At 38.5% G+C, this 23,459-nt stretch overlaps 1 protein-coding gene across 1 annotated transcript; it reads left to right on the top strand.

Moving 5' to 3' along the window:
* Nucleotides 1–250: 250 nt before the first annotated feature.
* On the top strand, nucleotides 251–21,748 carry LOC121885528 (hyaluronan and proteoglycan link protein 1-like). Its single transcript, XM_042395070.1, has 6 exons — nucleotides 251–400; nucleotides 11,814–11,945; nucleotides 16,453–16,616; nucleotides 16,831–17,029; nucleotides 18,830–19,132; nucleotides 21,217–21,748. The coding sequence occupies exons 2-6, from the start codon at nucleotides 11,843–11,845 to the stop codon at nucleotides 21,504–21,506; spliced, it is 1,059 nt and encodes a 352-aa protein (XP_042251004.1). The 5' UTR covers nucleotides 251–400; nucleotides 11,814–11,842; the 3' UTR covers nucleotides 21,507–21,748.
* The last annotated feature ends 1,711 nt before the right edge of the window (nucleotides 21,749–23,459 follow it).

The raw sequence follows: 23,459 nt of genomic DNA, 5'->3' as shown, positions 1-23,459 counted from the left end.
TTGCAGCTTCTGGTTGGCACCATCTTTTCCGTTTGAAGTCAGAACTTTCCAAATTAGGAGTTTGGGGTGTTGCCTTTCACGCTCTGGAAACACGCCCCGCTACCTCGGACCCAAGCTAACGCTAGCTTACTGGGAACACTGAGCGCTGCACGCTTGGGCTAATGTTAGCTACTTTAGCTAAATTGTGCTAACAGGGCAGGTATCGTAATCAAGTAACATTAAACTGTCGGTGTCGGTGTGTTTTCTCAGCAGCAGCTGTGTTACTTCATTAGTGCGGCTGACACATTTTCAAAGTAAAACCGCTTCATCCCACAAAGACTCATCTCAAGTTGGTTTCCAGGTGACTAAAATGATGGAAAACCTTGCAGATGTTCTGTAACAGAAGAGGTGCAACTGTGTGGTGAGCAAATCAGCAGCATCTGCACTAAGAAATTATTATAAAAAGAAAAGAAACACAAGTTTACTGAGTGCACTTAATGAGTACCGCAGTGAAATGTTGCACTTCAGTAAATTTGGGACAAGTCAGATTAAAAAAATGGATGGTGAAAATTGATTCTTGTCGTTTATTTAAGCTTTATTTTAGAACTGCAACAATTAGTTGAATAATTAGTCGACTGACAGAAAAAATAATTGACAACTATTTTGAAAACTGAATAATAATAATTTTCATTAATTTTTTAAGCAAAACTGCCAAATATTTACCATTGGCAGCTTCTCAGATGTGAGGATTTGAGGTTTGTCTTTGTCATAAATGATCATAAATTGAATATCTTTGGATTTTGGACATCATGAGCTCTACAATATTATATTGAGCATTTTTCAATATTTTCAGACATTTTCTGACAGACTAAACGATTAATCGATTAACCTATTTTATTTAACCAGTGAGTCTCTTGAGATACATGACCTGGCAATAAGAATCACATTTAGCACAACAAAACAGGACCTGAGAGGCATGAAAAGATAAAAAAATAAAAAAAGGATATAAAAAATAAATAGTAAATGATGCAGTAAAGATATTCTGACTTTAGTCCTTAGGAGGGGTCAAACTCTAAAAAATACTGGATCCTACAGTTCCCATAATGCACCTCAACAGTATCTTTTTCTTGTTCTGCATCCAAGTTGTACATGGTTTACAACAAACTATTATGTAGTTATAAACAGATACAGTGTTTATTAATGTTTTTGTCAACAACTAGAAATCCTCCTGTGGACACACATGCTGTATAAACATAATGAATGACAATATAGTAAAACACAGTTGTAATAATATAAAATATGTCTTCTTAGGATATAAGTAATGTCCTTATATCTTCAATATTAAATGTAAAAACACTGCTCATAAATGCTAAACAGGGGGACTTAAAGTTACCCGAGTTTCTGACTTGTTAATTGCGTTCACGTCAACATACAAGTTGTAAGTCCAATAATGACTGAGAAGGTTGAACTTATATCCAACTTGGTCTTAAATAACACTGAAGTGCCAGAAAACCAAGTGAATATGGATGTCTTATGTCAGAAAGATTCTGTCATTTAATTAGAAGTAGTGTTTTAAGCCGGGCTCAGACTACAGGAGTTTTGGGCAGATTTACCCCTGATTCACCACTTCCGACAATCGGAGGAGAGAACTGGTCGGCCCAGATTATCTGGTAATGAGAGGAGTTCAGATCTAATCTTAAACCTCCAGAACTGTTTGCAGACCCATCAGGGCCGCCCCGATCATTTCAAACATGTTTGATATCTAGGAGTTAAACTCTTGATGATTACATCACTACTTTCTGAGCGTGACCACAATAACCAACGAGAGAGAGCTAATGGAGTTGCCAAGCAACATTCTAGCCGTTGTAGGCTAACGTTAGCTAGCATACTACTGTTGACAGTTGATATTAAAACTAACAATTAAAATCTCACCTCTAGCTCCAATATTTTTTAATGCCAGAAATAATGCCAAATATCCATTCATTTGGAAATCAGTTTGGGCCCAAACTGTGTCATTGTCAGGGAAACTCTTGGTAGCGTAGCTCTTTTAAGGAATAGGGTAATGTGTGTGTGGTGGTCAAAGTGATGATGAAGGTGAGCAGAGCAGAGGAAAAGGTTAACAGTAAGTTGTCAATCTGGCATTAAATGTACAGTACAAGCTCCAGTGTGTTAGTTAATAAACGCTGCAGCTTCTCAAGACCAAGAAAAGTCTCGTCTGTCGTTTCCCCAACTGCTGGAAAAGTGAAGGTTAGCAACAATGGGTTAGCCTAATCTGACAATGATAAACAGAGAAACAGAGATCGGAGAAATGTGTGGCTGCTGAGTCTCTCCCATAGACTGTATAAAAATATGGACGTAGTTACCGTGACGTCACCCGTTGGTTTCTGAAGAGCCGCTCCGGCCGTCACCATCTTGGCAGTGTGTGATGCTGCCTAACTCCCAGCCAATCAAAAATGGGCAAAGAGGCGGGCCGAATGGCTGAAACAAGCCACCTAGCGGCTGGTGGACCTGTCACTCAAAGCAGCCATGTCCTTCATTATGCATAACTTTACAGCTTAATAAAATTTAAACGGGTGAGTTATAAAAAAATTCATCCCCCGTACAGTTGTCATGAAAGAGGAAATTAGCTACAGAGACCAAAACCGTTTTTTGTACCAGGCTGTAAACATGTTTATTTCTGCTGTAAAGTTGGACATTTTAACATGGGGGTCTATGGGGATTGACTCGCTTTTGGAGCCTCAAGTGGCCACTTGAGGAACTGCAGTTTTTGGCACTTCCGCATTGGCTTCACTTTACGGCCCCAGAGGTTGCTGCTTGGTCTCTCCTGAGTTTTGCTCAGCGCATCCATCCCACCCCCACCCCCACCCCCCTGAAGGCTGCCACCACCGCCACCCCGAAGCAGTAAACCAAGGCGAAACACTGTGTTTGAATAGTTTAAATGTGTACAGATCAGAGATTGTGGTTAAGTTATTTTGCACAAGGTAATTGAGCCATTAGATGCCTGAACTGGCTAAAAGTGTTTATTATTTGGAGAAGAGGTTAAAGGTCATTTAAACAAGGCTCTAATGCAGCACTTTACTGTGCAGAGTTTTTTTTTTTTTTTTGCTGTTGTTAACAGAAACTGTAGAGACGAAATAAAAGAGAATCACCAAACAAGGAATGGAAACTTCTCAGTGTGTGTGCCAGCTGTACGTTTTCATGATGGTTTAACTTGACAGGTTTGTTCTCTCCTTGTAATGTGTGATGTTCAAAGTTTGCCAAAATCCTGCAGGTCCACTGCCTACAATGCTTTAACAGTTACACCCAGGCTCAAGCATTTACATGTTTAAAGATTTTACCTCATTGTTCAAAGGATAAGTCTGGTGATACTCTCAATGTTCTTATTGTCAACAAATCCCATAAAAGGAGCCAAACCAACAATAACCATCTACTCACAAGTATTATGTGTGATATATCTTATTCCTCTGTGTTGTAGACCTCCATTGTTGTCCAAAGACTATTAAAAACACATCAGTGAGTCACACCGCTGCACTGAGTGACATGTTGCGTCATCATGAACACACACACACGCTGTAGTTGAATGTACGGCTGCAACTTCATCGATCAACCTGCTGATTATCTTTTAAAATAATAGTTTCGTTCACCACATTTTCTCACAGTCCGAGGTAACCTATCCACACGGCTTGTTTTGTCCAACCAACACTGCTAAACCCAAAGATAATTCAGATTCAGTTAATCATATAATGCAAAGAAAAGTGACATTTCCTCACATTTGAGAAGCTGGAACCAATAAATGTTTGTCATTTTTGCTTGAACAATGACTAAAATGATTAACTGATTATCAAAATTGCTGCCAAGTTATTTTCTGTCCATTGATTAATGGACTAATTGTTTCAGCTGTAGTTTATTTTGTTCTCACTGGAGCACTAAATGTGGATTCATCCACTGCTGAAAGAAGTCCCTAACAAATGCACTATTTCCTCCTATTTGAGTAACGTTTGCCAAAAACTACAGTGAACATCTGTTTCAGGAAATTACTGAACCTTTTTTTTTAAAGTGAAACTTTATATTTGGGAGGTGTTTTTAAAGATTTACACCTTCAGAAAGTATTGAGAGACGGACCAATGCATTGTTGGTTTTGGTCTTTTCATGGGATTTACTGACACGTAGAAAAATATAGAATAACACCAGCATTATAGATTTAAGATATTCCTAGTAAGATATACGGTATAACATGCTAAATAATAATAATAATAAGTACAGTGCTTTTCAAAGGCACTCAAAGATGCTTTACAAAGATAAACAAAATGGCAAAAAGAAGTTACAACAACAACAACAAAGACACAGTGTTAAGTAGAGAGAGAATAAAGACAAAATAACCCTTAAAGAAATGATTTATTGAGCAACAACAAGTATGTATACTAAATGTTTAAAGGGTTGGAAATCTCATGAGGCAAATAGCTGCCTATCAAGTTTATTTTATCTCCATGTGGAGGCATTTTTGTTTGTTTAACCTCCTCCACTCTCCCGCTTCTTACCATAGACACATTTTTGTCTCTTTTAGGGGAGGGGGGGCACAGGATCTTTAGGGGGAGATAGCAGGTCAACAGTAGATGCCAAATAGATGTGGTGTACATCATCTGAAAGCTGGGAACCTGAAGATTCATTTGAGATGCAGTTCAGCACTGAGTGTCAAGTTTTTTTAGTCATAAATCTGTAATAAACATTGTTTTTTCGTTAGGCACCTATTCAAATTTTGAAAGTTTAGAGTGTATAAGGACTTAGAACATTATGATGGAAGTATATAGTATATAAGTATATGCATGTTCAGTTATGTCTCATAAGTTGTTGCAGCACTTTTTGGGTTGATACCATTTGTTACACAGATTTGGTGCAAAATTTAACTAGTTTTAACCACTCGAGAATTGATAAAAATGGTCAAAAATCCCTCCAAAATACCACATTAAGACACCAAGACCTTGAGGAACACCACAGAAAAATTCATGTTGTGATTTGGTTTCAAAAACTTTTGAAGTTTGGAAATTTCTGTAAGAATTGCAGAATTTTTGGCGATTGGATGGCAAACACCTTTTTTTTGAAATACCATTTTTAGAAAAGGCGAAAATAACACATTTATACTGCATGCAAAAAACTGAATGATTTTTGCCCAAAACTGCATGAGATTGGGCGTGTCCATAAAGGGGAGACTTGTGGGCACCCATAGAACACATTTTCATCCAGATATCTTGAGATGAGAGGTCAAGGGACCCCCATGAAAATGCCAATGCCAGTTTTTCCCTTGCCAGATTTTAGCCTAACTTTGGAGTGTTATTTAGCCCCCTTCATGGCAAGCTAACATGACATGGTTGGTACCAATCGATGCCTTTGGTCTTCTAGTTTCATATGATACCAGTATCTTCACTAGCTTTAAACCTGAGCCTGCTACAGTCAGCCAAGGACACCAGCATCCTTGGTAAATGGACTAAACTGCACTTATATAACACCTTATTAGTCTTCTGACCACTCAATACATGTCAACAGTCACCCGTTCACACACACATTCATACACTGATGACAGAAGCTGCCATGCAAGCCCATCAGGATCTAATCTAATACACAATCACACACACACACACTTAGACTCACACACTGCTGGCACAGCCATCAGGAGCAATTTGGGGTTCAGTATCTTGCCCAAGGACACTTCGACATGCAGACTGGAGGATCGAACCGCCGAGCCACAGCCGGCGCCCCTGAACTCCTTGTGGAGTTTAAGCGGTTAACCCCTCGTACTTGTTGTGAAAACAGTTATTCATACTTTTATTATGCTTGTTTTCTGCCAAAAATTACATGAGATACGCTGCGTTTGGACCTTTTGACCATCTGACAAAGCGGACAGGAATGTGGCCATATCTTCATGTATAAATATGAGCATATTAATAGTTATGCATCCCTGTGACATGTGATCCCTTGATGTAATCTTAGAAATACATTTATTGTTTGTGTGGGTGTATTTCATTCAGTTTTTATTATGATTTTAAGAGGAAGGAATTCACTCAGGCTCCACAACATCATCAGATAACAAACAAGACTCTCGCTCCTTAGTTACTACTGTTGATAGTGAACTATATTTACCCTCCCACATTTTATCTGAGTTTAATCCTAATGTTTTATAACTAACATTTATTTTCATCATCGATCAATCTGACAATTAATTTCTCGATTAATCATTTTGTCCATAAAATATTCAAAAATAATGAAAATGCCTACTTTAATCTCTTAGAGCACATGATGTCTCATTCAACTCCTTACTGGCAGGCCTCCCTGCATGTAAACTTAAACCTCTGCAGATGATCCAGAACGCGGCAGCGCGTCTGGTCTTCAATCAGCCCAAAACAACACATGTCACCCCAGTGTTGGTATCCCTCCACTGGCTCCCAGTTGCTTCCCGCATCAAATTCAAAACCCTGACACTTGCTTACAAAATAGCAACTAAAACAGCTCCTGCCTACCTGAACTCCCTCATTCAGGTCTACATTCTCTCGCCTGGTACCACAACAGGGCCCTAAGTCACTTGCCAGATTCTTCTCCTCTGTAGTTCCCCGGTGGTGGAACGAGTTACCAAACTCTGTTCGATCTGCAGAGTCCCTCTCAATCTTTAAGAAAAGACTAAAGACCAAGCTCTTTCACGAATACCTTTGCACTTGATGAACTGTAGGGAGACTCTAATCATTGCCTTGTTGCACTGCCTGTTAGCATCTACGTCCTATCGGGCCCAAACTTAAGCTTTATGGCACTTTACTCATGTTGTTGTCTCCTGACTAGATCCTTGCTTGTGTTGTATCAGTCTCATATGTACGTCGCTTTGGATAAAAGCGTCTGCTAAATGAAATGTAATGTAATTTTGTTTGATCAACAGTCCAAAATCCAAAGATGTTCAGTTTACTGTCATGTGTGACACATAAAACCTTTAAATCTTCACATTTGAGAAATTGAAACTAGCAGATATTTGGCATTTTTTCCTTAAAGGATCAGTCAGGTGATTTTCTATAGTTTTTTCTTCTCATCTCATGTTTGGATCCAAACCAACAATGAACTGATCTACTAGCAAGTATTGTATGTGTATCCAAAGCCTGATATATCTTATTCCCCTGTGCTGTAGACTTTTTGCCCTGAATTGAAGTAATCTATTGTCCTGGAGAGAACAGCGGGACTCCACCCAGTTCCCAACTGGTGCTGTGAACTGGCCAAAACAGACACACACACACACACTCATCAAGACTGTGTTGAGAAAGATTTATTTGAAAGGACAGCAGTGTGTGTTTATGTATACACATGTATGCTGGCATGCATGTGTTTGACACATGTAAATAGTGATGTGAAGTGAAGAAATAGTTCTATTATGATGATAATGTGGAAAATTCTAAAATTACTGCTTTGTTCTTATTCAAAATCATTTGGGAGTTCACAAATTACATCAAAACCACCAAAACCAGTGCCAGAGGGTTCATTTTAGCCACACTAGCGCTGTCCAGCTGGAAATATCTAAACAACTGTTGGATGGATAAAATTTTGTACAAACTTTCATGTTTCGCAGACGATGAATCCTACCGAATTTGGTATTCCTCTGACTTTTATGCTATTACTGTCATCAGGTCAACAATTTAATTTGTCCAATACTTTGACTAAATATCTGCAAAACTACTGACAGTCTGATCAGCCTCAGCTGTACTTTGTGTTTAAATGAAGCTTTGGTTAAAGTTCAACAAGGAAAATCTCTTCTCACGCGTTCTGCCTTTCAGTGAAGTTTTCAGATCGTTTATATAAGTAAAAGTACCAATACAGCAAAGTAAAAATACTCCATTACAAATCCTGCATGAAAGATCCTACTACAGTAAAAGTACATAAGTATTATGAGCTTGATGTAGTTTAAGTATTGCAGTAAAAGTAGTGGTTTGGTCCCTCTGACTGATATATTATTATATATGACATCATTAGATTATTAATAGTGAAGCATCAGTGTTAGAGCAGCATGTTACTGTTGTAGCTGCTGGAGGTGGAGCTAGTTTCAACTACTTTATATACAGTTAGATAGTTTAGTCCACTGGTTCCCAACCTAGGGGTCGGGCCCCTCCAAAGGGTCAGCAGAATAATTTGAGGGGTCGTGAGATGATTACACAAATTCTGATACACAAATCTGTTTTCAGTTTTTTGGACTTTTTCTCTAATCTGTGATTTTTGCTGAAATATTGGATCATTTGAACATTTATTGAAATGAAAGCATGTGAGAAGTTTAGAGGGAAAAATCACTATTTGGTGGAGCTGTTAACAACTCATAGACATGTGAAATGTGACCCCGACTACACACTGCTTTTTGTAAGACGTCAAAAGCCAAAAAGGTTGGAAACCACTGGTTTCATCTTTAACAATGTGTTGTATTTTAAAAGCTTGTTATATTATCCATTGTGTCAAATCTTCATCTGAAAAGTAACTAAAGCTGTCAAATAAGTGTAGTGGAGTAGAAAGTACAATATTTCCCTCTGAAATGTAGTGGAGTGGAAGTATAAAGTAGCATCACATGGAAATACTCAAGTAAAGTACAAGTATCTCAAAATTATACTTAAGTACAGTACTTGAGTAAATGTACTTAGTTACTTTCCACCACTACACATCTTTTAATCCCTGGCTAAGAACCTTCAACATGTTGTTTGAGGACAAATAGGTGACTCACACACACCTGGCCTATAAAGACATGTTTACCCTCCACACAGATGGATGCTGAGGAATTCTGTTGTCTGTGTGACGGAGTCATTAACAGGCCTTTTCCACAGATCTCACACACGCACTGATGATGTTTTCGCCATGTGTCACTTCTCCGTCATAAACAGCTGAGTGTGTCTGAGTTAAACACCTGCTAATGGAGCTAATGGAGCCTGAAACTGCTCTCCTGCATCATTTCTGCTGCTGCAGCCTCCCTCCCTCCCTGCTTTTGGTTTCCTTTTTTTTTTTTTTTCTTCATGCTGTATCTCACTGTCTTCATCCGCTCTCCTCCATTCTCATTTCACACATCACCTGCTCTCCACGCATCCTGCAGAACACAGTATTATAAATCCATTGTAATGTTATCTTGTCAATGCTGTATTCTTTTAATTGGTGTTCTATTCTGCAAACATAACATCTCTTGCATGTCTGTCTTCCTCTGTTGCTCTTGCTGAGTTTTCTTCTATTTTTTCCCCTGTTAAAGGATGTTTTTCAGGGAGTTTTTATTCATCTGAATTGATGGTCCAAGGACAGAGGATGTTATACATTTGTACAGACTGTAAAGCCCCTTGAGGCCAGTTTGTGATTTGTGATATTCAGCTATACAAATAAAACTGATTTGACTTGAACAGTCTGACTCAAAGTTTTTCTCCTTTTAAAAAGGACATGTCACAGCTCCCGACGCTCCACCTACTTATCGCTGCACTCCCCTCCTCCCCTCCTTCCTTGTCCTGTTCGGTCCTGGTATGCGTAATGACTATTTTCAGGCAGGGAGGGTGAACTAAGTGATGTGTGTGAAACTGGCACAGTGTGTGTGTGTGTGTGTGTGCGCTGCAGAGCTGTTCTGCTGACTGCAGGGGCTCCACCTGGCAGAAGGGGGCCGAGGCATCAGCAAATTGGGATGGAGTGAATGAAGATAAGGGTGGGAAAAGCGGATCAGTCTGAATGACTACCCCTCCACTCATCCACCCACACACACACACACACACACACACAAACACACATACACAAAGTCACACACAAATTCATACACAAGCCTAAAAAGAAACACACAGGAAGTTACGGAAGTTTGAGTCTGCCAATAATAAAATTAAATCATTGAATCAATCTTAAGTTTGATTTTATGTTTGTGTAGATTCAAATTTTTTTGTTTGGAAATGTATAATTAAAGGAGAACTCCAGGTGTAAAGCCTTTTGTATCTACAGAGGGAGCTGCTGTGATAGATTACCTCAAGTGATGTCACTTGAGTCAGGGTCGGTTGGGGCTGAAGACTACAACTTTGAAAATTAAAAACACCTGGAGGTGTGGAATTAGAAAGAAGTGAGGTTATCAGACCTCTGTAACTAGCTGCTCATCCCTGCTGGAGGCTAGCATCTCCAGGCTACATTAGCCGCTACTAGCATAACACATACAGTCGGTACAGTCGAGTGAATTAGATTGAGTTGCATTGTGGGTAATGTAGGCACCAGTTTTTGACAAGGAACAAGAATGTGTGGAATAAAAAAGATGTCCATCATGACTAAGACAATGTTAAAGGAGCACAATGGTTAATTGGTGCTAATGCCAAAATGAAAATAAAAATAAAAACTACTGTGAACTGTATATGTGAAAAAGACTTTTAGGCATCGGCACAATAAGCTGAAACTTTTTACAACACAGATCATATTTGACATCAAAAGGTAACATCAAGCTACAAATTTACAATATCTTGTATCATACGAATGCCAATCTTCTTTTCAAATTATACAATTTTACATTTGTTCAGTAAATTATTTTAAAATTATTGTTTAACTTTCATTTCATCACTACAGCTGTTCCATAAATTCACACCTTTAATTGAAATACAATTATGTTTTACATTAGTTCTAACTATTTGGTTTTTTTTTAAAACATTTTAGATAATTTCAAGTAATCATTGATTTCTAGCTCCATACTTGATTTAATCTTAATTTAATGAACTGTGAGTTTGTTGGTTCTTGATAAATCGTTTTGTTTACAATTCTTGTATGAAAATTGGATTTTTATTTGTTTTACATGTATTTCTTCATACTTCCACACAGTACTTTATATATGGAACAACCTTAAGGGCTTGTTAGTTACAGACAGCTTTATTACTGAGCTTTATTTGGAAACTGTGTTCATTCTCTTCACCTGATTCTAGTTGTCAGAAAGAGAATCCAACAGCCCAGCATGAAAATGAAAGTTTGATTTTTGAGGGGGTTATTTGGTCTTTTTTTCAATTTTCAATTTTCCATCTTGAAATTTAGATTTCAATTTGATTATAATGATTTTATTTTAATATCGGCACCTCTGGACTTCCATAAAATGCATCCCTCAAGTGGAGGTAAAATGGTGAATCCCTGTGTTTTTTGGGGGGGATCAGAATGTGTAGAGGATGTGCTGCAGTCGGTGTGTGTGTGTGCGTGTGAATGAAGCCTGGGGTGGTGTTGGGTGGTGGTGATGGGGGGGAGGGAGGGGGAGGGGGGGTGACGCTGCACTGTGGCACATTCCTTCCACCTCAAGTTGTGGATTGTCAGTGTCATCGGGACATGCTGCCTCCTCGCACTGTTGGATGACACAGACTATTTACTGCACAGTATGTATATATACTGTATATATATATGTATGTATACACTCATGCTGTGCGCTTGCATGCGTGTGTTTTTCAGCTGTACCATGTGTGGTCCTCTGTAGCATGTAGCTTCTAGTGGGACATCCAGTTTGTGCACAGAGGACGATGATGCTAATCTAATTCTAAAATGAGTTGTTATGTCTTGTCTTTGTGTTACAACTTTGATTTTTAAACTGTGTGTTTTGTGCAGATGTTCAGTCATAAGGATGCAGACTGTTCTGCACTCCCACAGTAATAACAGAGCTCTCAAGGGGAGAAACAGCACTGCAGATAGAAACACTATCAAACTGAACTGTGCCTGCATATACAGAACATTCTTGTAATTTATATGAACTTTTCCTTTCTCTATGTCTTGCACTGATGCGATTTAACTACAAGAAGACTCTTAAAGGATCATTTTACAGTACATAACCCTCCCACCTCCTCTCTCTGTCTCTGCAGTGATCGGACCCCCAGTTTGGTGAGTGAAGATGATTCCTGTGCTGATCTGTGCTTTGATTTCGCTCGGTGTGGCAGACAACTTAAACACTCTGTATCCTGACCTGGAGCACTCGAGAACCATCTATGTCGTAGGTGAGTGTACAGTGTGTGTTTTCTGTCAGTCACGTTATTATTTTCTGTTTTAGTGCAGAATCAAGCGAGGCCTTTTGCTGTGTCTTTTTCTGTGTTTCGTTCACAACACTCACTCTGCAGTGTCATTAGTTTCCTCAGTTTATCTTGGTGATAAGACTGCTATGTGGGGAATAATTTGCTCAGCAAGATAAGAGTTTTATCTCATGTGGCTATCAGTACTCACAGATGAAAAGTTTGTACATGTCAAGTCTTCAAAAATTGTAAGAAAAACACAGCTGAGTTCTGCAATTTACTTTTAGTCTCCCTATTTAGCATTTATAATCAGTATATAAGCAGTTAATAAATGGTCAATAGTCAACAACTATAACTCCTCCTGTGGACACACATTAGTGGAGGCTGCTGTATAAACAGATAATGAATGACAATATAGTAAAACACAGTTGTTGTGATAATATAAAATATGTCCTAATAGGAGAAGTTACTGTTGTTGACTAATACTGAATATTAATAAACACTTAAAATGTACTTATAGCTGATTATAACTACATTATAGTGTGTTATTAACCATTTATTAACTGTTTATATACTGATTATAAATGTTAAATAGGGAGACTCAAGATTCAAGATTTAGTTTATTGACATTTTCCTGTGTATTTGGATACACAAGAAAACAAAATGCTGTTCCTCCCAGCCTACAGCAGTGCAACAACAACAGAAAGGATAAAGATATGTTGTATATTTAAAAATTTCCTTTAAAAAATGAAAAAAAAACAACATATAAATTGGATGTAGACAGCAACGAGTGACCAGCACTGATGGGGGAGTGAAATAATCCATTTTGCTGTCCAGAGAATATACAGTAAAGTGTTACCAATATGGTAATGACGTACGGACTAAACCAAAACTGCCTACATTTAAAATTTGAAAATGACACAGAGAATTATGTTGTATATAGTAATTTGGAAGAAGAAGAGAAAGAAGAAGAAGAAGATATGTTTAACGTCTTTATGATACAGGAAGTTTCATTTTGATTTGTATTGTCCTTTTTACCAGAAACCAATATTTTGTTTAATACAATAAAAACAACTTAGGTGATAACTAAGAGGCAACTATTAACTCAAAAGAAATGACTAAAAACTAACCAATAATTATTAACTACATAACTAATAACTAACTAACATTGATTTTATAACTAAAATGTAACTAACGATTAACTGCTAACCAAAAGTCGCAAACTAACTCACAACCTGACCGATCATTAATAATTACTAGCTAACTAAAGTAACTGTTAAGTTAAAACTAACAACTAACTAGTAACCAAAATAGCCAACTAACTATGAGGGATGTGCAGAGAGCCCAGTATTTGTATTTGTATCTGTATTTGTTGAGGCAGAAAAATTATTTGTATTCGTATTCGGATAAAAGTGGAAAGAGGCTGTTTTTGTTTTTATTATACTTTTAATTTTAGAAAATTAAAGTGTTACAATAAGTGTTTATGAATAAACTACCTTACGAAGGAGGTCCCCACACCGGGTCTTTAACTGGAGACTCCCAGATCGTAGACGACTGCGCTGATTACTGAGCTAAAACTTTACTCATCAACTCATTGCAGACAGACCTCTACCTATTTATACACCAATAACATGGAGACAGCACACTGTGTAACATGTAGGGAAGAACTTCAAGGGCAATTATTGCTTTGCACTTTTCATTTATTGCCTATTTTCTTACAATCTAACTTTGTGGAAAGAAGAAGGGGAACAACAGGTTATGGAGAGTCCCTTGGGAGCACTTTGCATGTGTCAGTAATTCAGCTTTATCTCTGGGGAACACCCCCAACCCCAGGAGTGATGTCCAAATAAGGAAATGTGCGTCATGTAGCAGGTGGATGTGACTCCCCTCATTGAGACCTGCTGATAGACGTAAAAGCGGAGCAGAGGAGAGACACTGAGATAGCGATGTAACCGACCTGCATGCTGGTATTTGCCATGGCTCTTTTTTCTTCCTGAAAACAAATAATTTTTTAAAATATTTGTATAAAACAAATATTCATAAAAAAAACCCCACTATTTGTGCTTTTCCAAATAACGTATTTGTAATCAGTCACACCCCTATAACTAAGACTAACTAACTAACTAACTAACTAACTAACTAAAAAGTAACTAACCCATTAATTAACTCACTGTATAACTACTGAAGTAATAGCAACTAAGTATTAACTAAATACAAATGACTAACTAACCAAAAATGATTACCCAACCAATTATTAAGCCAGCTAAATAACTAGCTAGCTAGCTAACTAGCTAGCTAGCTAACTAACTAACTAACTAACTAACTAAAAAGTTACCAATCCATTAATTAACTCACTGTATAACTACTGAACTAATAGCAACAAAGTATTAACTCAATACTAATGACTAACTAACCAAAACTGAATACCCAACCAATTACTAAACTAACTGGCTAACAGCTAGCTAACTAACTAACTAACTAACTAACTAACTAACTAACTAACTAACTAACTGTCTACATAGCTAAAAAGTAACTTAGTACTCACAAATAACTTCCTAAGTCATAGCTAACTATTTACTTAAAAATAATGACTGACCACTAATAACTACCCAACTAATATCCAACTAATTGCTAACTAAGAACTAATGACTAACTACTAACCAAAAACTAGTAACACTAACTAACTAACTAAGTAACTGCGTGTCAGAGCTGTAGTGACTGTAAAAGACACATTAACACATCACATTTGATTTATTGGCTTGATGCTGCAGATTATTAGTGACAAACATCAGTGTGATGATTCAGGAAGTCGGCTGAGGAAGCAGTTCACAGGAAAAACACTCTCTCCCTCTAACAGCTCAGTACATACAGCGGGATCAATGTGCCATCAGCTGTTTGGTCAGGTGAACTGATAAGCTCACATGCTTATGCAGCGGATGAAGTGAAATGCTGCAGTGGTCAGACAGCATGGGAGGAGGCAGGGGAATCTGAAAACACTGTTACTGATGGAGGTTATCCGAGGATTGAACAGGATGTAGCAGGTTTTTGACTGAAATATGGACACGTTACCTTGTAGAATCACACATTCAAGTGCAAATAAAAATGCTCTCATGTATTTATATTCTCATTTAAACTTAAGCTGTTCTGTTGGCAGGCTGCCAGGCAGTAGGACATTATTTTACAGTTCCAGTGGAGATAATAGTTATCGATTCAGTTCACCTTGAGAAGCAGAGACCACACAGATCCAGGATGATGAGCTGAGAACTACCCGATGTTAAAGGGATGCCTATTGTAGACCAGAACCATGCCCGTACCCTTTCAGACCCGACGCAAGGCTGTATTTTTCTTCTTCAACCACAAAGTTATATGATTATTTTGTACATAAAAGGCTTTCTCACTAATAAAAAATAGCACAGCACCAAACATGAAGTGTTAAACTTCTACCAGCTGACGAGCTGTTGGTTTAGTGGCAATACAAACACTGCAGTCAACCAGAATGTAACACTGCAGCATCTCAAAATAATAAATTATCTGCCTCGCTGGTTAGTAGACTAACTTCACCTTTTCTGAATATGGTCCAGATCAACATGGCTGTAAAACTCAAAACAACTTTCCCAGCTGAAAGTCCAAACATTTATAATCCAGAACAGATCTTTGTTAAGGCACAAAATGATGCTTTTTAAGAGTTGTGGAGGTTTTTATCTGTTTTCACAACAAGGTCACAATGTATCTTAGGGCTGCAACTAACAACTAACAATAGTTTTTATCATTTGGTCTATGAAATGTCAAAAAAAGTGAAAAAATACCACCAACAACTTCTCAGTGACCAAGGTGACGTCTTTAATTGTCTTGATAAGACAAGATAAGATCAGTTTACTGTCATGTATGACAAAGAGAAGCTGGAACATGTAACTGTGAAGCATTTTTTTCATTATTTTTGTTTGAAAAATTGCTGAAAAGATTAATTGATTATCAAAATACTTGTCAATTATTTTTATGTTGTTTCAACTGATCATTTCACCTCTAATGTTTCCACAATGCAGCGGCCTTCCTCCAATCATTGGGGCTTTTTACTGACCGTTAGCTCGCCAGGCTAATGCTGACACATTGGCTACACCCTGTTTCTCTTCCTGCTTCCCATAAGGCATTGTGTATCTACTTGCAATGACATTGCATGACACACATCGACACAGACGATTAGCTTTTTCCTTTTCCTGAGTGAGATTTGAATATCATTAATCTTATGTTTGTGTGTTAAGCTAGAGTCAGGACATTGTTAGCTCAGCTTAGCATAAAGACCGGAGGCAGAGACAGCAAGACTGTCCAAAGTTAAAAAACACACCTACCAGCACCTCTGAAGCTCACTATTTAACATGCTGTATCTCGTATATCAGCAAATAAGATACAGAACAATAGATGTACAGACCCTAGAAGGTGATTTGTTAAAATAATACTGTGTTATTTTTTAGTGTGTAATGTTGTGTCTGTGTTGCAGAGAACGGCCCTCGACTCTCGGTGATGGCAGAACAGTCGAAGGTGGTGTCGAGACGAGGAGGAAACGCCACCTTACCGTGTAAGATCCAGAGGGACCAAACGCTGGCACCCAATCGTAAGATGAGGATCAAGTGGACCAAGCTGACCTCAGACTACCTGAAAGAGGTTATTTGCTATATTACACATTATGGAGGATCTGTGATGATATATTGATGAATCTCCAAGTATCAGTTTTAGGCACTAAAAGTAAACAAAAGACATATTGTTTACATATTAAACCATTAAATCTTTTATAAAAAATTGTATTTTTTTAATGGGTTAACAAATAAACATGAAGGACAGTTTCACAGCATCTTGACCTCTCTTCATCTCGCTTTAGGTGGATGTTTTTGTTGCCATGGATTATCACAAAAGGAGTTACGGCAGTTTTCACGGACGCGTCCACCTAGAAGGATCCACTCCTATGGACGCGTCTCTGGTCATCACAGATATCACCCTGGAGGATTATGGGAAATATAAATGTGAAGTTATTGATGGGCTGGAAGACGGAACGGCGGTGGTGTCACTTGACCTGGAAGGTGCGATATATCAGTGAGATATCTCTTAAAAAATGTCAAAGAATAAGGATGTGGCTGTGTTGTCTAAAAATAAAAAAAGGGCTGTTAAACATCACTGTACTGTAACAAGCTGCAGTCAGACTAAATTTAGCAGCGTGGGCAGAGACCGCTCGGGGGAAAGTCAGGACGAGTTCGTTCTGTAAGCATCGTGTACATCAGTGTCAGAGCACCTTCATTATGTTTGAGAGCAGCCAGAGACATCGGCCATTACTGCCCGAAGCCAAACGCACTGGCACCAGACTGACAGGGAAGCAGCTGTGCTTACACAGCGAGACCTGGCTTCCACTCATCAGGTTAAATACCAGGATTCAATACAAACCTCACAGGATGACAACAGGGGTGTCATGCAGTCAGATTTTTGAGGGGGCAAAGTTTTACAAAGCACATGTTAATGTTCACACCAAACCAAGTCGTTAGCAGTAATTATCTGCCTTTGCTTCTATGTTTATGATCAAACCGATCTCCTGTAATCGAATTAGGGACACATAACGATTATTTTCATTAATGATTAATCTGTCAAATGTCTTGTTTTGTCCACAACCCAAATATATTCAGTTTACTGTCATAGAGGACTAAATAAAACAGAAAATATTCACATTTAAGAAGCTGGAATCAAAAAATGACTCAGAACTATTAATCATTTATCAAAATAGTTGGCAAATAACTTAATTATTGGCAACTAATCATTGCAGCTCTAACTTTAATGACACTTATTAACACTATATTGCATTTAATAGCAATATTGTACAAGACAATGTAAGTGAAAAGGCTTTAAAGAACTGTGATGAAGCGGCCTTCTGTTTATTGTGTGTGGATAAATTATCAGTTACCTGTACATTTCTATTTTAGTGGTGTAACACAGAGGATATTGATGGCCGAAGAGCAAAACCTCCCATCTGAAAAATGCACTTTTTTGAGAAAACTAAAAAAAACTTTTCTTGCAGAATGCTATTTGTTAAGGACACCAATACATAACACACTGTTTTTGGACTATATTATTATATTATGTGTTAACAATACCGACTAGATATTACTGCCTCGCAAAGTGCAGATAGGAGCTTTTGCGCTTGGTGCAAGTTGGAAGAGGTTCTACAAAACGATACTCTAAATTAAGTTAATAGTTAAAATTAAATTAAAAATAAAATTAAGTTTGTTTTCAGGTAAAAAGGTGTAGTAAATGTAATAGTTACTACATTGTAGTATACTAGAGTCAGAATTCCTTAAATTCAGTGTATTTGCTTCCTCGTCCACTGGAAATGAATGTTCAGTGATTCGTGCTGTAGCCTCAGGGACTCTGTGTTGTGTTTTTGTTTTGTTGTGTGACTTTTCTGTCACAACGAAGGTCGGGATTATCTTGCAGACAAACTGAATATGAGCAGCCTTCCTTGTTCTCATCATCCAAAGTGAAATCCACCAATCAGAAAATTCTGCAGATCGGAGGTTTTGCGCTTTGGCCATTATGTTCATGTTTATTAGTCATTTTTTTGCCAGATGAGTATTAACATAAGTCTGTAACTCTATTAACCCTCATTTACTGACAGGAATTATAACAAACGCCCTCAGATACAACCAACAAACTGTTTTATAAACCAATTTCATTCTATTAGGATGTGTTTTCCCTGCGCCTGTATAACTTAATAATACCTTAATATTATTAAGAGTAATTAAAAACACTTATGGTGAAAATAGAAGTTAATCATTTCTAAAGTATTTCTAAAGACACGTATAAAGTCTTCTTCTGCTCTCTTTTTCTACATATAGGTGTTCTTTTCCCCTACTTCCCACGTCTGGGTCGCTACAACCTCAATTTCTACGACGCCGAGCGGGCATGCCGTGACCAGGACGCCATCGTGGCGTCTTTCGACCAGCTGTACGACGCGTGGCGAGGAGGGATGGACTGGTGCAACGCCGGCTGGCTGAGCGACGGCTCGGTACAGTATCCCATCACCACCCCCAGAGAACCCTGCGGAGGCAAGAACACGGTGCCGGGCATCCGAAACTACGGCGTGAGAGACAAAGATAAGAACCAGTATGACGTGTTCTGCTTCACCTCCCACTACAAAGGTAAAGATATTATACTTGTGTGTTTGTGTACGTTTGTGTGTGTGTGTTTAGACCAAGCGGCAACCTCCGGGGCTGAAAAATGAAGCCAATGCGGAAGTGCCAAAAACCGCAGTTCCTTGAATGGCCACTTGAGGCTCCAAAAGCGAGTCAATCCCCATAGACCCCCATGTTAAAATGCCCAACTTTACAGCAGAAATAAACATGTTTACAGCCTGGTACAAAAAACGGTTTTGGTCTCTAAAGCTAATTTCCTCTTTCATGACAACTGTACGGAGGGCGAATTTTTTTTATAACTCACCCGTTTAAATTTTATTAAGCTGTAAAGTTATACATAATGAAGGACATGGCTGCTTTGAGTGACAGGTCCGCCAGCCGCTAGGTGGCTTGTTTCAGCCATTCGGCCCGCCTCTTTGCCCATTTTTGAGTGGCTGGGAGTTAGGCAGAGTCACGTACTGCCAAGATGGCGACGTCCGGAGCGGCTCGCTTTGAGCTTCAAAACGGCTCTTCAGAAAGCAACGGGTGACGTCACAGTGACTACGTCTATATTTTTATACAGTCTATGGTTTAAACCTTTATTTAAGGTTGCCCCTAAAGACAATAGTTCAATAGAAGACCATCAAAATGTCGTTAAATGACGTAAAGCTTGACTGTCAGCTTCACAACTAATTTATAACAGTAAGAGAAAAAAATGACTTTTAGTTCCTAGTTTAATTCTTGAAATAAGTTCCTTTGGTTCAAGAGTTCCTGAAACTTTTTGGTTAAACAGAGTATTTTGATGTGTGTGTTTTGAAAGCATTAAACCACCAATGAATTTTCACTTGAATTTACTAACAGCATGTTGCAGATTGGGCTGTGATTGGAAAGGTGCAACACAACACAAATACAAAAAAATAGGACATTCTTCTATTCTACATTTTCACTTCTATTTTATAAAACAAAGATGTTTCATATGATTCTTTCATTTGCAGTCATGCAAGCAGGAAACATTTAAATGTCGGGCAAGGACAACTATCTCTTTTCCAGGAGATAGTCATGCTCCACAGATGAGGAATCTTAATGTTATTGGCGGCAGCTGGACTTTTCCTCTGACAGCATTTTGCCAAAACTTTTTCACAAAAAGATACCAAAATATGACAGTTTCTCCACCTTCAAGTCCAGATGTCTGTTGACCAGATTTCAGTTCAGTTTTATGTGGATATTCATGGTCTTCAAAGAATGAAACCACCATCAAGTCAGAAATTCCACTTTTTTCACAAAGATATTAAAATCTAATGGCCAAAAAAATAATAATTATTGAGCACATTCATGTTCTACAGAGGATGAACCTTTTCCAGTTTTGGACACTCACACAGCGTCACCTTCAGGTCAAATGCTTGACTTCCTGCATTAGATGCTGAAAAGTGTGATCAAATTTCTGTTAAATAGATGTTCATGGTCCTCTGAGGATGAAACCTCTTAATGTATCACTATCGGCTGGTCAAAACATCCACATTTCCATAAAATTCACTAAGCATATTCATACTCCTGAGATGATGAACTCTTTCCATTTTAGTGTCACTATCAGGTCAAGTGATCAGTTTTTTAGACATCATATTGAAAGTTGTAGCCAGATTTCCATGACCTTTTCTGTAGATATTCAACGTCTTCAGAGGATGGATCTAAATTTTCTTTCCTGTAGCACCAACATTAGACTAAAAATGTCAACTTTACACAAAGAGATATTGAGATATTTTAAAAGTCAGATCACCATGAAATTTGCTGAGTGTATTCTTGCTCTTCAAATGACTTCATGTCCTTTTCCTCCTGCTCCAAACTTGAGAGCAAACTTTTTATTGCGTATGTATGTATTTGGCCAATCATCAGGCTCTAACAATAGTAAAATAATCAGTATTGAGTTTGTTCTGTCCAGCAGGGTGTAATAAACACTGCAGCTGCCAGGGGTTGCTAGCATGGTTTTTACCTTAAATTGTTTTCGTTTTCATTTTAGAGATTATATCGGCCGATACCGATGACACGCCAATAATATCGTGCATCCCTATTTTTATGTGTTTTTTGTGCTCATCTTCCTTTTTATGTCTTCTCAGGTCGGTTCTACTACCTGATCCACCCGTCTAAGTTGACCTACGACGAGGCGGTCAGAGCTTGTCAAAAAGACGGTGCTCAGATTGCCAAGGTTGGCCAGATGTACGCCGCCTGGAAGCTGCTGGGTTACGACCGCTGCGACGCCGGTTGGCTGGCCGACGGCAGCGTCCGTTATCCCATCTCCCGCCCTCGCCGGCGCTGCAGTCCCACAGAAGCTGCCGTGAGGTTCAGCGGCTTCCCTGACAAAAAGCACAAGTTGTACGGAGTTTACTGCTTCAAGGGCGACAACTGAGCTGCAAACACACATACTGACAACCTGCAAACACACACACACATACACACCCAAATTAGCATGCACACACACACTAGTGAACACACTAGTGGAGTGAAAAAGAGACAGAGGAGGTATGAAGAAACACATTCAAACTGTGATGCTTTATTTCATGGAAACATTAAGACAGAGTCATGTTGCTTTGTAATCTGGGACCTGATATTCAACGAGGGATAGTTTACACATATTTAAGGTTCATATTATTTAATCAATGCCTTTGAGGGGGGAGGGGGGGGGGATTATTGGGGGGAGGAGGGGGAGGGTTGGAAGATATCACACAGCCACAGCGATACGGTCATTCAAGAACGGACTCGGCATGAAACAAGGAACTGAGAGTTTAACAGCTAAACATCTCGTGGTTGGACTGATACTTTTGGGCACTTATCTTGTTTTTGTTCAGGACCCGGAACAACAACAAAGCCATGAAACACCGTTGAAAACACACGGAAAGGAAGATTAGGTTAGATCTGACCTGTGATGCTAAACCGATCTTTGCTGTCCAAAACTTTACAAGGTGCTACGACTGGTAGTTTGTACTTTCATCATACCGTCCAGTATTTTATGTTTTTATACAGATGTGTCAGTCTCATCACCAAAACGAATAAGAAATAGGAAAATCCAACTCTTAGCATTGTTTATGTTTTCTAAATACGTAGAATGTGATTATCTAGAAATCTGTTAATGACTATTTTTTGATATAGTAATATTTACATGATTATTATTTTTTTGTCTTTTTGGCCAAACTGTCTATCCAAGTCTCTTAGGTTTACATAAAACATAGAACAAGAACGCCACAATCCTAAAAAAGATAAAATAAAAAGATGTGAAATTTTGCACTGAACATATAGAAGACGCCAAGAGGAGGCAAACAGTAGTTTATCCTGTGCAGAAATAGAAAATGCCTGGCATAAATAGATAGAGTCCTGTGCTGGAGAGTGTTGTCACTCTGCAGTTTTACAGTTAATTAGACCTTGTGGCTGCATCTCTGTTTGGCTTTAACTTAGACTCCAGAGCATGACTTAGCTTCTACAAGCACACAGCGTAGCTCCACACACGCTATCTATCTAGCGCCTTGATAAACTGCTATTTTTGATACAAATAGTTTCTTATAGTGAATGATTAGAGCCAGGAATAACCCCCATCTGTGACCTCAGCCCTCCTCCACAGACTTTCTTGCTCCATTCTACTCTTCCTCTCTAGCTAGCAGAGCTGGCTATGGCGGACAAACAGCTGTAGTGACCAACGCAGTGTGTGGAAATTTGGAATTTAAAGGTGCAGTGAGTAGATTTTTGTGGCATCTAGCAGAACAGACTTGGCAGCAATGGAATATAATATTGATAAGTGTGTTTTAATTAGTGTATAAACACCTGGAAATAAGAATCGTTTTGTTTTAGTTACCTTAGAATGAGCCCTTTATATCTACAGAGGGGGTGGTTCCTCTTCCACGAAGCCCGCCATGTTGCACCGCCATGTTTCTACAGTAGCCCAGAACAGACAAACCAAACACTGCCTCTAGAGAGGGCCTTTCGCAGTTTTCGTTTTGTGACCACCGTACGTTCTCCTACACACTTGGGGGGTGGGTGGGTATATTCATTTGGTTTCAATCTGTAACCTCACCACTAGATGCCACTAAATCTTACACACTGGTCCTTTAAAAATTGGTTTTGCAAATTTAATCAGTGTTAACATCGTCAAACAAAAACCATGGCGAAAAATACTCGTTGATGTCCTTTTTTCTACAACAAAAATGGGACCAACTAAATAAAATGAAAAATTACGGACGGAAAAAAGCCTCAAAAAGTATGAAAATTTGTAGCAAGGAATAAAAGCTTAACATAATGTTAAGGACAGATGAATGAACATTAATTAATTAATATTTCAATGTAATGAGTTGGAAAGAACAGATTTATGGAC

The sequence above is a fragment of the Thunnus maccoyii genome, chromosome 19 (assembly GCF_910596095.1).
Source record: "Thunnus maccoyii chromosome 19, fThuMac1.1, whole genome shotgun sequence".
Classification (NCBI taxonomy): Eukaryota; Metazoa; Chordata; class Actinopteri; order Scombriformes; family Scombridae; genus Thunnus; species Thunnus maccoyii.
Note: the sequence above shows the minus strand (reverse complement) of the source record. Positions and strands in the feature narration are given on the sequence as shown.

Bases quoted from the DNA above. Each gene is read 5' to 3' on its own strand.
- LOC121885528 (XM_042395070.1), top strand. From the start codon at position 11,843: ATGATTCCTGTGCTGATCTGTGCTTTGATTTCGCTCGGTGTGGCAGAC. The intron at 16,617-16,830 runs GTTATTTGCTAT...ATCTCGCTTTAG, and splicing joins CCTCAGACTACCTGAAAGAG to GTGGATGTTTTTGTTGCCAT. The intron at 19,133-21,216 runs GTAAAGATATTA...ATGTCTTCTCAG, and splicing joins CTTCACCTCCCACTACAAAG to GTCGGTTCTACTACCTGATC.